The 16,657-nt window shown below is 30.7% G+C and overlaps 1 protein-coding gene across 11 annotated transcripts in view; it reads left to right on the top strand.

Annotated features, from left to right (window-relative positions):
• Positions 1 to 16,657, top strand: part of LOC118185753 (uncharacterized) — a 555,072-nt gene that overhangs the window by 425,959 nt on the left and 112,456 nt on the right. For 2 of the 11 annotated variants that reach the window (XM_085823616.1, XM_085823617.1), the window contains exon 6: positions 14,262 to 14,340. The exons of the other annotated variants lie outside the window; for them this stretch is intronic. In XM_085823616.1, the coding sequence (XP_085679742.1) occupies positions 14,262 to 14,284 (23 nt within the window). In that variant the 3' untranslated portion in view covers positions 14,285 to 14,340. The remainder of the gene's footprint in view (positions 1 to 14,261; positions 14,341 to 16,657) is intronic. 11 annotated transcript variants of the gene reach the window in all.

Genomic DNA, 16,657 nt, shown 5'->3' with positions numbered 1-16,657 from the left:
GACAAATAGAGAATGCAACAGTGGGGAAGCATCCTTGTAACTCCCTATAAATTGAAAAACGACTATAACAAAAATACACAAGCATCCACCTCAAAAAAAAAAAAAAAAAAAAAAAAAAAAATGTGTGAGAATCACTTGCAAACAACTCGCAGATCTCATTTGCATATATATTTTTTTCTAGATCTCAGCAGCAATCGTTCTGTTCTGCTTCGATCCCCCTTCAGCATACTTCTCAAACCTGCTGTGTAAAGTATTGCCGATTGTGGCATATTTTTAGTTGTGCAAATAAGAAATTGAATAAGAAAAATCTTAGTTTTGTTGCTTTCCTGTACGTTGAATATGGGACAATTCAAACGAATCCCCCCTCACCCTGCTTGTGCAAGAATAAAGAACACTGTTTTCTCCCTTAATAGTGATGTAACAATTCTGCAGGGGGTTTTTTTTCCTTTCTTTTTTTAATCCTTTCGGGGAGAAAGGAAAGATCCTTTTCAATTGCAAATTTGTGTTAACCTCAAGCTTATTAACGGGTCATTAGACATCATGGAAATTTCGACACACTTACCGCTAAAGGAATGCCATGGTAAATGATTTATTCCATTTTGTAAGGAAAAATAGCACGGAGAGTGAGTGTAACCATTTATGCCAATTCATACTCTGTTTAATCCTTACTGTTTCTTATTTTTTGTTTGTATTAATTACATTAATTTTACAACTAAATATTTAATATTACCCTTGCCGCTTCATAAAACTAAATATAGTTCTTTCATAATATTTCAGCTTTCTGAAAATGTCTTCTAATCGATTGTCTCAAACACTTCTAATATTACCAGAACCTAATAAATATTTCTTCTACCATAACAAATTTAAATGCAAAAAATTATTTATTAGATTTAGATACAAGAAAATTAATTATTTAAACGCTGGAATTAATTAAAACAAATTTGGAAATACTTTTATAACCCATTAATAACCGTACAGTCAGTTAATTATTTATATTCAACCCAGTATTTGTTTTCGTCAGGCAATTCATCATTAAGTTCCAGGTCATATATGATATTCAGTTCATAAAACTAACTTACGAAATTTTTGTAATTGCTAAACGCACTTATCAAGATTCCGCAAATTCATTCATTTGTTGCTATACCTATCTGTTTTTTTAATATTGTTTAATTTTATGTTTAATTAATAATATGAGAACTGGGAAGTCATTTCACTCTTTATTTCGCTGAAAAGACTTGAAAGATATTTTAGAGAAGTCTAATAAGATCTAACGGTTATAGTGAAGTTATATAACTAATCGAATTAATAAACAGTTACAAATTTTAAAAAAAAATCTGAAAGCTTTTAAATTTTATATTACTCCTAAGGGGGCCTTCTTTAACGTTTTATGTGTTACTTTTATTTATTAAATATCATGCTCTTCGCACTTAAACTATAAAATTGAATTCAACAACAGTATCGCAGAATAATTTAAAAAGATAATTTCTTTAAAATTTCCGATACACAGCCTCGCAGGCTGAAGACAAAAATGTTTTTTCTTTTTCCGTACAGTGTTGCCACCGCTCGCTTTGACATCGTTGAGTTGATTAATAGAAAATTCGTTAAAGTTTTATAAAATGTGAAATAAATAATAAAACAAATTCCAAATTTTGGCTTCCAGATGCTCATATTTGAGTGGAGGACTAAATTATTCAAAACTTGATTGCTCCAGGTACCGTTGTTTTTTTCACAGTGCGTGAAAGATACATACATTAATGCAGATTCTTCATTACTTAGTTTTTTTAAATACAATACACGGCTGAAATATTTGGTGGCAACAATTTTAAAAGTGAAACGTCGTTTATACTCCAACGCAAAATGCCAAAGAGAAATTAATAGCTCTTCTGTGCAAACTGCCCCTTTGAGCTCATAATGCTGGTAGTAAAATTGTTTCTCAGGATATCTTAAGAAATATTTGTAATATATTATATAGTAAAGGATAAATTGAAATATCTAAAACCTTAAATAGCTCTTGGAATCAGCAATAATTTGTATTCACACTGTGGTAAAAATCTTTCTATATTTCAATAAAATTTTTAGCAAAAAGTATAGTATTGAACAAAAGCATATTTATGTATATTAATAGCAACTTTCCTTAGCACTGAACCAAAAAAAAAAGTAGCAATATCGGATTTGGAATTAATTTGTCAATACTGCATTTCTATTCAAAACTTCAACACTTAATTTTTTAATCTTTATGAAAATTAAAAATCATAATGAATTTGTTGATTTAGAATTACGCTCTCGAAATGATCATAATGGGAACAGCTTCATCTCTAAGCTCAAAAATATGATGACTAGACTGACGAACTTCATCCATTAGACAGCATTAAAAATTTCCTAAATTGTAAATATTCCCCGTTATTATTGACGAAAAGTCTCTAGAAGCTACCAGTTTGATATGCAGCAGAGTTATATCTATGACAGAGAAGGTATTTTTTAATTTTATTTAAAAGGTAAAAAAAACCTATACAATATCAGGGATGTCAAAATATACAAAATTTCCCAATCGAAAACCAGTTAATTAAAAAAAAAGTATAGTTTTAAAAGTGTTATAATTTTGGCCCATTTTGATACTCTAAAGGTAACTGACACAGTAAATCAAATCATAACACGTAGAACAAAGGATAAATATAATCTTATAAATTATTTAAAATTGAGATTTTAAATAATTTCGGTCTTAAACACCAAATTTTTTTTAATGTCTTCAAAACAAAGAAATTATATTTATTTTAACCAAAAATTTGAGTTTTTATTATTTTTGGAGCATAAAAGCTGTGCTACCATAGTAATAATAACTAGTAAAATTCCAGTTGCCGTCGTACATTCTACCATGAAACAGATGCTTCTATGACTCTTATATCCTTTAAAATGCATAATAATAAGTTTTATTTTTAATTATTAAATCAATAGAAAGTTCTTTCCGTCTTATTATAGTGATAAGAAATTTATGCAATTTTAAACTATTCACATAGGAATTGTATTTGATGCTTACCATTACTTGTTTCTTTTTCCATGTTTTAACCTCTTCACAAGTGGAATTAACAGTTTACATTAAGGTGGTGAGTTTTAGTCAACCACGTTTTTATGTTGCAAATTTTGTTTTCAACATCCTAAAACTTTAAGCTACTTCATCTTATTTTAAATATATATTTTTTATTATCAATAAATAGCTCTTCCATTTTTAGTTTCAGGGAAAATGTACTTTTTAAATTTGTGAGATGAGTTTTTTTCTGTAAAGTTTTAAATTAATAAGAAGAGATTCAGTGCTTTAAAATATTCAATAAATAACGTCAAAATATTTTGAATAACTCAAGCCAATAACAGGCAGAACAATCCATGATATTTTTTTTCTGTACGATTCACTTTCAACGAGTGGCACAATAATGCTCTATCTTACCACAAATCTGATGGCCTTAAGTACCTGCTGTCACATTATTTAAACGCCTCTGCAACAGCCTGTCATCACTAAGATTATTCATGAAATCGCATGACGACCAAAATTACCGTCACAATAACTTCATAGTCACTGCTATGCACATGCTATCTACTAAACGCGCGAATAATAAAAAAAGAACGAAAGAACTTTCTATTGATGGATATTTTTTCATCGAACTTAACCCTCACAAATTCGCGTGAATATAGCGAGAAAAGAAACTGTACTCTAAGTCTGGATAAGCTTCCTGTATCGTTTGCAAGGGGTGGCCAGACACAATGGAAGATCTCCCAAAATTAGCATAACACTGAAACACAACACCGCCCTTGGGAAATATCGAAGCAATAGAAAGGTACCTCAAAAAATGTAGTTTTGACACTCTGTAAAGACTCAGAACTCTACAGCCGTCTGTATGAAGTATACTTACCCGAACTCGAGTTTCTAAAGAATATGTAGGTATACATGCGAAATTGTTTGCCTTTGAAAATTTGGTTTGAAATTTTATTTATTTATTTCTTTTTCTTTAAGTTAGGGTGGCGGATTGGGAATGAAAGTTCCAGAATAGGGAATGTGTCACAATGGGTTGAGATGTAAAAGCATATATCGCACTTCTCTTATAGGCTGTATTTCTTTTGACGTCTCGTTGCTGTAAGATGCGGGTCGCCAAGTTTGGCGATTTATCAATCTATTAGGCATATTTTATTATCCTACTTTCAGAAAGTTTTAATTTCGTAGGAAGAAATACTGAGGCAAAGGATAGATCATACGTCTATAGATAAAAACTCGTAAGTCATTTATTATAACAATTAATCTTTCGATTGACTTGATTCATTTTGTTCGGTAACACAGCTATACAGCACAAATCTTTTGCAAATACTGAAATGCCACTTTTAAAACTAAAGAATAGTTAGAACACACAAGTCTATCGTATTTCTTTAATCTGCAGTTAAAAAGCGCATATTTTCTCTCCTCGATTCATAGCTTAAATAGCTAAATGTAGATAACGAAGACCTGCTTTTATTCGAATAGAAAAGATCCAGGCTATAAATCCAAAAAAAAAAAGGGAGCAAAAGACTCATCGCATTCTTATATTGTCTCAGTGTTTTTCCATTTATGCCTAGCTTCTTTTATATTTATTTATTTTTAAGCAAGGAAATTTAACTCAAATCCCGTTTAGTTTGGTATTAATTTTTATATATATATTTACTCTCAAAATTTATCAAATCACAGATTATGAATTAAGTTTTCAAAATATACCATTTGTGGATTGGAATAAGCTATTTAATGTAAATAAACTAAAAATTTACTTAACTAATTTTCGAATTTTTTTCCTTAAGTCTGTCTCTGCTTTTCCTCTTCTAATATTTTTAAATTTCTGCCTTTATATATAAAAACTTCAGATATATTTCAAAGAATTCCTAACGCTTATTTCTATACTTTTCATGAATACATCAGTAATTCTGACTTGAAATCCGTTTTTAGTGTTACGTTTTTGACAAAGCTGTCGCTTATTCACTGATTTGTCAAACATGACATATTATTTGTCAAACATGACAAAGCTTATTGTCATGTTTTGACAAAACTGTCGCTTATTCAGTTTTTTTTGCGTATCACCAGCTTTTTTTTTCATTGCATAACATAATAAAGCTTGCACATTAAAATCAAGGTAGTATTGACTTGAAATAGTTTACTTTCGTCTTCTTGACAAAACTAACAAAACTGTCTTTCGTTCATATTTTATCGCTTTTTTGGGGTTTTTTGCTTTGCATAAAATATAAGCTTGTACATTTTAAGTCAAGATAATGTAGACTTGAAATGCATTATTAGTTTTGCTTTCTTGACAAAACTCACAAAACTGCTGTTCGTTGATCATTTTGCATATCATTCTCTTTTGTGTTTCATAAAATATAAGCTTGTGTGCTTTAAATCAGAATCCTAATTTTTCTAGGAGAATCTGCAAAAAAGATAATTTAAAGAATTCTTGTTAACTTTATTACAAATCTGAACTAATTAAATTGTAAAAATAAGACCAAATTTGTGCGATTAAATTCTTCGTGGGTTTAATAATAAAAAAAGAAGTTAAAAATTCTTATTTCTGCTTTTAATTTTTACAAATTTAAAACCTTAATTTTGAAAATAATAAGTATAAATTAATATATTTAAAGTAATGCCGGAAAATTTCGAGGTATAACTGAAAATCGAGATCTGTAGTATGTGCATCGTTTTACTTTATGTAAATCAGATATTATGACTAACATGATAAGTAATCTAAAAAACTTAATATTTAATAATTATATTTGTTTGAAATATAAGCTCTCGCTAAGAAATAACTAAAACCTTCTGAACCAAATTCCTCTATCGATGAATCTGCGCCAAAATTGGCGTTAAATTATTCCAAGAAGGAAATATTGCAAACCCAATAAAGCGAGAAGCAAAATAACACCTCTACTACTACGTGCCAGTTCGGATTAGGAAGAAATTGAGATAATCCTAGCTGGGTGCGAGTCTCAATTGGTGCAATTCATTGGAAACAAGCCACAACAGAGGCACAATGCACAAAACTAGCCTTCTTTGAAACTGCAGACGTTATAATCAACTGTTCGTATAGTTGCCTAAAAATGGAGAACTGAGGGTGGTCTTGGTATGTTTGTAGAAGTAACTTTCCAAAACATGAACTTGACAGCTCTAGCTACTGCTCCTCACCCGAGGTTTAACCCCAGGTGGGGAGGAAGTCGTTCTACATATCGGTAGGAATAAAAGCGGGCTTGAATATTTATTTATTTATATTTGTGTTATTTGCAGTGGAGCAAATACTTGTGGTGACTACCTGCGAGGGATTAGGGGCATAGTTGTTGGGTCTTAAAAAAGGAAATGTCAGGGTTACTTGGAAGTCTTGGAAAAGAGTTTATAAAAATAGATTATTTTTTGTCCAAAATAGATTATTTTTTGTCCACACGTGTATGGGAAGAGTAGACTTTGGCGATCTGAATTACCAAAGTCAAATTATATATTTCAAGTTTACAGCTTCTTCTAAATAAGTTCCGCAATTAAAAGTAAATTATGTTAAAAGAAATTTGTGCATTAATTTACCAATATTTAAACCAACTGAATAGCCTTTAACCAATTTATCCAATTAATTTAAACCAATTGACCTTTTAAAAGTTTCTGAATGTTAATTAATTTTTTTTAAGATTTAAGTTCTACAAGGAATGATTTTTAAAGGTGCCAAAGGAATTATTTAAGTTTTTGCCTGACTAGATTTTATTCATTTCACAGAGGCAGCAATTCAATGAATAAGAAAAAAATTTAAAAAGCAATAAATATATATACACACACACACATAAAAAGCCCACATGCAAAAAAATTGTAGCTGTTTGACTTTAATGATCAATTATAAATGAAAAGACTTCATTTATAAATAGCATACCATTTCCTTACGCTGTTCATAAATATATCGAATTCGTCTTAGAGATTTTGTCTTGACATCTTGGAAGATTTTTAAGTTCCATTTTTAGAGAAGTAACCTATACAATCTAGCATGATTTCAAGAACAAAGAAGCAGTTGTCAAGTTGAATAAAATGTCAATGCTGTTATACAACTTTTTTTTTTATTGTACAGAGAACCTCTAGTGAAGAGTTCTGCAATAGATTTTTAACATTTTACTCCGTTTAGAATAATTTTATTTTATAAAAAAGAAACTAAATAAATACATATGTGCCAATATTTTTGACGAGATTAAGATTTTTTTTTTTAATTCTTGAAGGCAGACGTTACGTTTTCAATTTCTGTGGGAAGGAATTACTTAAAACTTACAATTTTGCTTTTAGAAAATATATAATAAATCGAAATATGCTTATTTTTAAATAAAAGAATGTAACCTTATTAAAAGGTACTAGAAAAACTTTGATGTAATGATAAAATTTATTAATAATAATAGCAGTATGACAAAAGTTATGTTAAAGTAGAAAGTTATTTTTATTAATATTTAATAAGCAATAAAATTATCAATTTTCTTTTCACAAGTTCAGAAAACCCACGCCAGATTGAATATTAGAACTAATGAAGTAATATGATCTTACTTTTTTCCTTCTGTTTAAACTAAAATATTCATTTTAAAAGTCAGCTTCCTGAATTCGAATTCCAGCTATAGAGCTGACTGTATGAATGTTTTCGTCGTTTCTGCTTCATGGGTTTATTTCTGCATAAAGCATGGGGCCCACCAGCGGCCGAGCGGTAAAGACGCTGAACATGATAGTTCGGTCCGAGGTTCGAGACTCGCGAACGGGCTGGCTGCATGGGCGTTTCTGTGTTTTTCCCCATGTGTAACGTGTATACGAACCAGTTTCCCTTAGAGAGTCCTCCACGAAGGCATCCCTTCCTTTAGGCAGCTAGCCCTCGTGTGCTTTGCCATAGTTAAAATAATCCAAAATCTGCATGAAACACAACTTTCTTTTCCTTAAATAGGTTTCTGCAACTGAAAAAACCTCCATGATGGTATTTTTGCTAAAGCAGGTCCTTCTCAAAGTTTGCCATAAATAATCAGAGAATAAAACAAGTAGTTTTCTTTCCATTAGTGTTTATTTGTTCTTCAAAACCTTTTCTGAAATCAGTAATTCGGACATTAGCGGCCGAGCGGTAAAATCGATGAACATTGGTAGTTCGGTCCTGGGTTCGAATGTAGGTGAATGGGCTGGCTGCATGAGCGTTTTCGTAGTTTTCCTGATGTGTAACGTGTCTTCGACTCAGTTTCCCTTAAAAAGTCCTCCACGAAGCCATTCCTTTGTTTAGGCAGATTGCTGTTGTGTGCTTTGCCGTAATCAAATAAACCAACCGAACTAAATCAATAATTAAGTTTTTGGAATCTGTTATTACTGACAAAGGTTTCTATCCTTTTATAAAGGTTATGACATGATATTGAATTTCCTATAATGATTTTTCCTTCTTAACATTACAAACAAAGATTTACTGCAAAAAATTGCATTAATTTCGTGTGAAAAGAAGGAAAGCCACAGCAACGAAATAATTCCACAAAAACGAAAAATCATAAAAATTTTTGAAGTATTATGAAGTTTAACAAATGAAAGCTATCATGTTAATTTTTCTTTCATTTTTCAAAATTTTCCGTCTTCTTCATATGACTGCTTCTAAGTAATTTTTTCTTCTCTTTAAAAAATCTGTTGTTAAATTTTCAAGACTTTGCATCAAGTTTTAATTCCTAAAAATTCCTCATTGTATAACCTCATTGACAGCGTGATCATATATTTGCAATTCCGGAAACATTTTTAAACTTCGCGTGATTCTTGTTGGATGATAAAGATTTTATAAACCTTAAAACAATATTAAGCTCTTCTTTATGAATCGCCAAGCAGAATATACATGAAAAAAAATTATTTTTGTACGTAGTTTTACCGTTTTTTTTTTTTTTTTTTTTTTTTTTTCTTCAATGTGCTTGCTATTTGACACAAATAAGCATACGAGTTGAGATTTTTGTCATGATATCACGGGAAAAATAGCCCTGATACTCTATTTTGGGGGTTCGAAACTATTTTCCACCGTACCTGAATTTTGGTACTTAGCTTTATTATCAACTGACAGAAGTACTGAACAGAATTTTAGAAGGATTTATTCTTTCTCGCCCACAAACAGAAAAAAAACTTAGTTCCAATTATATATCCACTTTTTAAAATGTAAATAGATCCCGCCAACAAATACATTTAAAAATGCTATTTTATTTAGAAATAAGAGACACTCTCTATTTCCTTTCTTTATTCATTATAAATCATTTACGTCTAAATTAAAGAAAAATTCCAGGAAACAACTATACATTTCGAAGGAATTATATGGGAAATGAGCGACGAACAGTTCCCAAAATATTAGCATTATAACTTTGTAAAGTTATATTAAGCCTTTATATTGATCTGCAATTCACATTATTAAGAACGAAATTCTGAGCTTATTATATTTTATCTAAAATCTTTCTTAATTTTATGTTTTGAATTTTTATTACCTTCAAATTAATATTTGCGTTATAATAAATATTTAAATTCTTGGCTACTATTTTAAATTTTAGTGGTTTAATAACAAAAACTTATCGAATCAGATAAAAAATAATAATTCATGCCAGGACTTATATATTTTTATATTCTGATTTATTAATCATCTTTCTAAGATGATTACGTAGTAGAAAAGTATTAAAAGAGTAGTAAATTGTGTTAGGAAAATCAGAAAAATAAAAGACAGATGAGGGAGAATAAGCAGGGCCGAAACGGGCCTTCTTAAAATTATCAGCTTGAAACTAGAGATCTGCCGCAATCTGCGTGTGACAACCGAAAAAAATCGCCAACGTCGCTTTTGACAAATCGGCAGCCGCGGTCGCTATGACAACGACTCCGACCAGAACCAATCAGATTTGTTCAGCTCCTCAAAATCACGGTCGGAGTTTCTGAAATATGGAAGACCGTCACACTCGTGATGGTTGGAAATTGGTTTTTAATTCTTGCTTTTGTTTCCCCTCCGAACTTTCAGAAAGGGAAAGTAACTCACGAAAAAGGTTTATTAAAAGATTATGTTTGCGCTTTTTATTACACTGGTTTCCTCCGGAGGGTTAAAATACGAAGTGTAAGATTTATTAAGCTATAATGTATGCGTGAGTTCTATACTGTGACTTTCTTAAAAACATATTTCTTGAAAGTAGGTGAACTCAGTTATCAGATGCTCAGTCATATTATTGGTGACTTTGTACAGTGACGGAAGTATTTACAAGAAACTAATTTTCCTGTAAGCTATGTGAAGTTATGATATAAATTTGTGAATATGATTAAAGTAGAGAGTTAGGTTATGCGTTACAGCAAAGCTCTACAAGGGTATTTGCCTTCAAGGAAATGGCTATGAAAGGAACTTCCAAGAAAAATTACATTGTATTTACGTTTATACATGCAGAAACCAGCGAGAAAGACCTAGCAACCAAACAGTTCATTCACCCTGAACGGACTAACTCGCTCCGAAATTGTTCAATGTTCCTTCCCCGTTTCCCCCTCCCCTCCGCGCACCACCTAGTTAATAAGATCTCTGCCCATTGGTAGTTCGAATCAGATAGAAATCTCACGGGTTGACTGCATAAGCATATTCGTGGCTCTTCCCATATGTAATGTGAAAACGAGCCAGTTCTCTTGAAACCGTCCTTCACAACGACATCCTTCATTATAGGCAGACATCCTTCATTATAGGCAGACAACCTTCATGTGCTTTGTCTAATCAGTTAAACAAACTTTTGCATAACGCAAATACGAGCGAGTTTCCCGAGAAATCCCTTGAAGAAAGCATTTCTCTCTCTAGGTAATTAGCCCTTTCAAGCTTTGCTATAATCAATAAAACAAACAAACAAACCTATCCGTTGAACCCAGAAACTCTTCTCGTGTTTTGTTGAGAGCCCAGCTTTCAAGCGGTATACTAAGGCTGCATTTAATTATATCTAATACACAACAACTTTAAAGCTGTAAGTCTCCTATACATTCTTCGTTTTTTCATTACTAATCATTGCCTAAAACTAATTTCAATCGAAATAATTGTAAAGTTATTTTGAATTAAGGTCAAACTCAAATAAATTGCCTTCTAACGTTTACAAGTAAACAGACGTTTCCCTATGAATGGGAGCTATGAGTAGCGACTTTTTTTTTTTTAATTTTGAGTGTGGGTTGGAATCCGACATACAGAAACCTGTTCTAGTTCAAGCTCAGTTTACAGTAATTTAAAATATAATAAAGATAAATTCTGTAAATTTTCTGTTTAGTTAAACTGACCTCACATACATTTTAAAACTCTGGTAGTTTTCACGCAGAATTATAGGAGCATTTTAGCAGACTCTTTCACTCTCAGTGACTTCCTTCAACAATAAGTTCGTTCAATAATAACCGTAAGTTCGCTTTATTCAGTCCGCAAATAGCTGAGTACACGAGAGGGTTGAACAACAGCTGCTTGTCTTGGATTTTCATCCCACTGAAATAGTGGCTGAATGAGTATTTTCATGTTTTTCGGCATGCGTAACGTGAATATGAGTCAGTTTTCTTTAGAAAGCATTCCATGTGAGTATCCGTCTTCTTGAGCGGATAGCACTTGTATATCTTATCATAATCGATTAAGTACGCCGTTAATATTTCTAAAAGGAATGATGATATTTTATATATTGAAACAGACTCGTTGAACCTTAGAAGGAACCTCTTAATCCTCCCAAGGTTTGATTTCTAAAATAGAAGTGCTAGCAGACGATGAGAAACAAAGGAAAAAAATAAATAAAAAAAATAACTAAAAATTAAAATAATTATATATTTAAATTTTTTCTCCATCTGGAATTAAAATTCTACTCCCAAGCTAAGAAGCAGCTCAGCCTATCTCCATCTGAATTTAAGCCGTGATTATATGATTCATGAACTATTCCTAGGATGGAAAATACAAAAACCATTCCTTTTATACAACATACCGCTTAAAAAAGGTAAAACGATTAAAAACGTCACTACGGAGAATAGTGAGAATTCTAGAAACAACATCAGGATGCGGAAGGAAATATTAACGGAAAAGTGTCTTTGAAAATAAAGAGGGAAGAGTCCAAGACTTTTTGATCGCGATTCCTTGTCGATGTAATTCTAGCCGTCAAGCAGAAATTTGCCCTGAATACGATTCGATAACAACGCGAGAATAAACATAAGATTTCTGTGGTACAAGTGACAGTAGTGGTCCTAGTGTTTGGTTACATCGTTCAAAAAGTCTACAGGAGCTCTGCAGTAGGAGTCATTAGAGTGGCACGTGCACGACCAGGGTGATCACTTACAGCACTTTTAGGAATGAGAAATTTTTCTTTCTTGTTAATTCATTGCACATCCTGGAGAATAAGCCTTTCACATGTGGTAGGAGGCTTTTCTTTCCTTAAAAGTCTCAACTTCTTGCCCAAGGTTTGAGTCCGAGGGAAAACAAGCCATTATTCAGATGTTAGAATCGATGTTTAAGGCATATATTTACTATTAAAATAAAATTTGGCTGCTGAAAGTATGGTTCGCTTACATAAAAAAGTGCCAGAGTTCTTTTATGAAGGTCTTCGATGCCCTTCAGCTAAAAGTGGGATTTATCTCAAGAACTGAGAAGTACCAAAGCCGGGCTGCGGCGCAGTTTAAGCTCTGATTCCTCCATTAGCCCACTGAAGTTTCAAAGCCTAGATTTTGATATTATGCTCTTAGGGAAAATTCAAGTTTTTTAAATATCATGTTAAACCTGAAATCATTACAATCCGCATTCATTACAGCGTATGAATGCTTCTTTTGGTCATATTAGAAAAAAAATCTGGACTACCAAAACAAAAATTGGTCTCAGAAATATCAATATTTCCTCGTAACTTAATTTATGATTATTATTATTCAAAATATTTTGCGAGAGTTTATACAAATGAACAACAAACCTATTAGCAACGCTTTTACAAACTTCATTTTAAACTTCTTCTGAACCCACACGATAACCAGATTTCCTACATTTAATATTAAAAATTAACAAAAAATTCATCTTCAGTTAAGACTATACAAAAAAGGATAAAGATACTTTCTGCAAGGAGACAAAGCTATCTCTCTATTATTATTCACAAAGTTTTATGTATGAAGCCATAAAGCACAATCACAGTAGTCTGCTAATAGAACCATGAAGTCCTAATCAATATGGTAGAAATAATAGAAGCTTACTACTGCTTTAGTTGTACGCTTGCGAATAAGAAGGAATGTGAAGTGTTTGAAATGCCTCAATCTTTTTGCATGCGAAGTTCAGTGTTTAAAACTTTAATTTTAGAAATTAACACAGACAATGCAACAGAAAATATTTTTCATGTTATTTAAGAATTTAATTGTGTTTCTTAGTTATTCATGTTAATATTATAATGAAGTTTAAGATGCTTAAATTTAAATTGAAAATACCAGTACTTCGCCCCCTAATAAATAAGTTCTTCAATAAATGAATTCTAACATTTATCCGCAAGGATTGCAAATAAATTATTTGTATGAGTGATGAGTGTAATTTTATTGAGAAAACTTTTTCCCTAAATTTCTGACGATAATTATCTACAACATTTACTTTTTTAAATGAATGTAAGAATTTTTAAATACCCGAAGAATTTTTTAATTAAAACGCAGTCTAAATTAATTTATTTTTCATGTTAACTCGATTAATTAAAGTGTTGTTGTAACTTATCTCACTTGTCTGACAGTAACATCAAAACAAGTCCACGAATTTTACCTTAGTAAGAAGAGAATTACATCTGTCACTGAAATGAGCCTTGGGCACCTTATAGGAGCGAAAACGACTTCGCCCCGATTTTGAGCAAGAATTACCCGGGGTATGTCTTACCTCTTTTCCTTTACCACCATGCCATTCGAGAGGGACTTTCAACTCTCCGCGTATTTTAAGTGCCCCCACCCAGTCGCAAAATCTCTATACATTTACCCAAACAATGCATACATGCTCTCTAAATGCTAAACCACTATACTGATTAGTACGACATTAGTTAAAATGTTTATTTATTTATTTATTTATTGAGATTTGAAGTTCAGCATTAACTGTTCTACCGAATATAAATCAAAATAATTTATGTATTTCAACTTATAAATGTTGTTTTATTTTCTAAACATGAGAATTATTCCTTGTACTGAATATTTATTGTTGTTATTATTATTATTGTAGTTGGTGGTGGTATTATTTTAGTTTTATATTTTGCGAGTTTATTTAATCATTCAGCGTTTTATTTTTAATTTCTAGGTACTCATAAGCTTTTCGTTTGACTATTTCTCTCAGAAGATAGGTAGTTGTCCTTGAGAAGATGCGTAGTCGTTTCTGTGTAAGTAAATTAAAGTAAAATTATTTTGAAAACAAAATGACTTAAAGCTTCTTTAATCTATTTACTTTTGAGAATAAGCTTAATAATTATTGCATTTGAAATAATAGAATCATTAATTTCCCAAACATAAATAAACAACTGACTTCTTTTATTAGCAATAGAGCGGCTCGAAATTTGCATACATCCAATAACATAAGAGATGAAAAAGCAACTTTTTCATGCACTTGCTGAAATTTTACAACAGAGATCTTTCAGTTTAATAAAAAGCCTCTTAGACTCACTTCAAGGATTGATTTTTACTTATAATACAGGCTGAAAAATGAATTTTCCAGTATCAAAATCGTTTTGTAATGTAAAATATTATGTTTTTGTATGCGCACTTTTTTGTTTTCTCCTGATGTCTGTATATATTTGAATACATCTATGGTATAATTTTTAAATGCAGTTATTAGAGCAAACCCAAAATATTTTAATCCCTTCACTGTCTTAAATTTTGATAAATTAAAGGATTCCATTTATCAAACAAACACAAAATTTGCACTATTTCATAAAAAATATTTCTATAATATAGGCTAGCATTGTTACGTAATTTCAATGAAAATAATGTTAAAATTAATTTTAGATCATTTTTAACTAATTCACTGCCTAATTATCAATTTTAGCTTGCATATATTCAAGTAAATATTTTAATTAGTACTTATAAATTGAAAAGCATAAAGAGCTTGTACAATCTTTTCTTTAGAACTCGTACGAATCAATTCTCATGCAATTAATTTTGCTATATAGATAAACATTCTGTTTTTATTTATTTTCATTGCTTCATCTTGTTTGCAACAGAGCTCTCTGAAAAGAATTTAAAAAATTGTAAGTTAATTAATAAATGAAATTCTATCTTTCATGTTTTCTTAGGCATTGTTTCTGCTATCATAATTATTTTTGGTAATTTTGTAAAACATTTTTCCTAGGAAAACCTATTAGAAACTCTATTCAATGCAAAAAGTCTTTGATTCTTTATGTATGTCTTTGACTGTTTAGTCTAAGTTATTTCACTTGTTGTAAAAGCCAGATTAAATAATCATATCATAATCAGATCATAATTTTTGAGCTTGTTAAATTTATTTATATTCAAAGAATTTATCGTAGGTTGGTTTCAGGTTTCAATCCCTAGTTGTAACGTCTACTTCCTCTCTATTTTCTTATATAAAGTGTACATAGCAAACTCGTTTCTTATTCGTTGATAAGACATAAATAGCCAACCGGCTTAAAACTTCTAATCTGCAAATATCCGGACACTAGAAAACATTATTCAAAAATTTAATTGCATTTAAGTTAACATATTTTTTATTTGATTTATTAAACCACCTTACAGGTTTACTCAAATTTGTTGATCTTATTCATATACCTAAGTACGTTTCAGTTACTTTCACTGCAGTTATTAAAGTGCTTTTCCACGAATGGGAAATTATTAATGAATCAGGAAATTTTGCATTAGATCTTAAAATTATTGTATTGATGACTTCAATATCCTGTGAATCTGACTGAGTGAATATTTAATCATTCCTTGAATTCATCTTTAATACTGGAAAGTTACCTGGATTTCTTAATTCTGTATTTCTATTTTTTTCAGCATCTTATTGTGCCAGATATTTAAAAATTAGTTATTAGAAGAGTGATAAACATCTTGAACAAAGTATTTTTATATTTACAGTTCTTATATCCACTGCACGCGTGAAGTTACATTCTAATACTCACACAATACAAGTGGAAACACATATATGTTAAGAAAAAAATTAAAAAGAGAAAAGAGCTGAATAAATCACACTTTGTAGATGTAAAAATAAAACATTCTTTTCCGTGTACTCTTCTCTTGATAACTAATTATAGGGAATGATTTATAAGCTATATAAAAATAATCTCAAGTTCCTAAATTGCTAATTTAAAATAATAAACTACGATTTATGAGAAAACACTTGCAAGTATTATAACCAATATGTTTCAAGAATTTTCCAAAGTTACGGCCATTATTATAAAAAATTTTATAGTGTGCCAAAACAAAAATATTTCCCTTTCAAATTTTAGAAATTCATTTTTCTTTGTGTCAACATTCTTCATTGGAAAATAATATAAACATAGTGAAATAATAAACGTTTGACTCATGTACAAAAAACTACTTTACTTAAAGTATATTTTATTTTACTCGCACAACGCTAAAAATGTAAAAGCACGTGACACGCAAAAAAGCTTATGTTGTTGTTCCCATGATAACGTAAAAGTTTCGTTGTTTAGCGTTCGAAGCTTTAACAAGAAACCACAGTTT

The sequence above is a fragment of the Stegodyphus dumicola genome, chromosome 9 (genome assembly GCF_044657685.1).
Source record: "Stegodyphus dumicola isolate Sdum_Otavi_A_Nest chromosome 9, ASM4465768v1".
Taxonomy (NCBI): Eukaryota; Metazoa; Arthropoda; class Arachnida; order Araneae; family Eresidae; genus Stegodyphus; species Stegodyphus dumicola.
The sequence above is the reverse complement of the archived record's forward strand: the minus strand, read 5'-3'. Positions and strand labels throughout refer to the sequence as shown.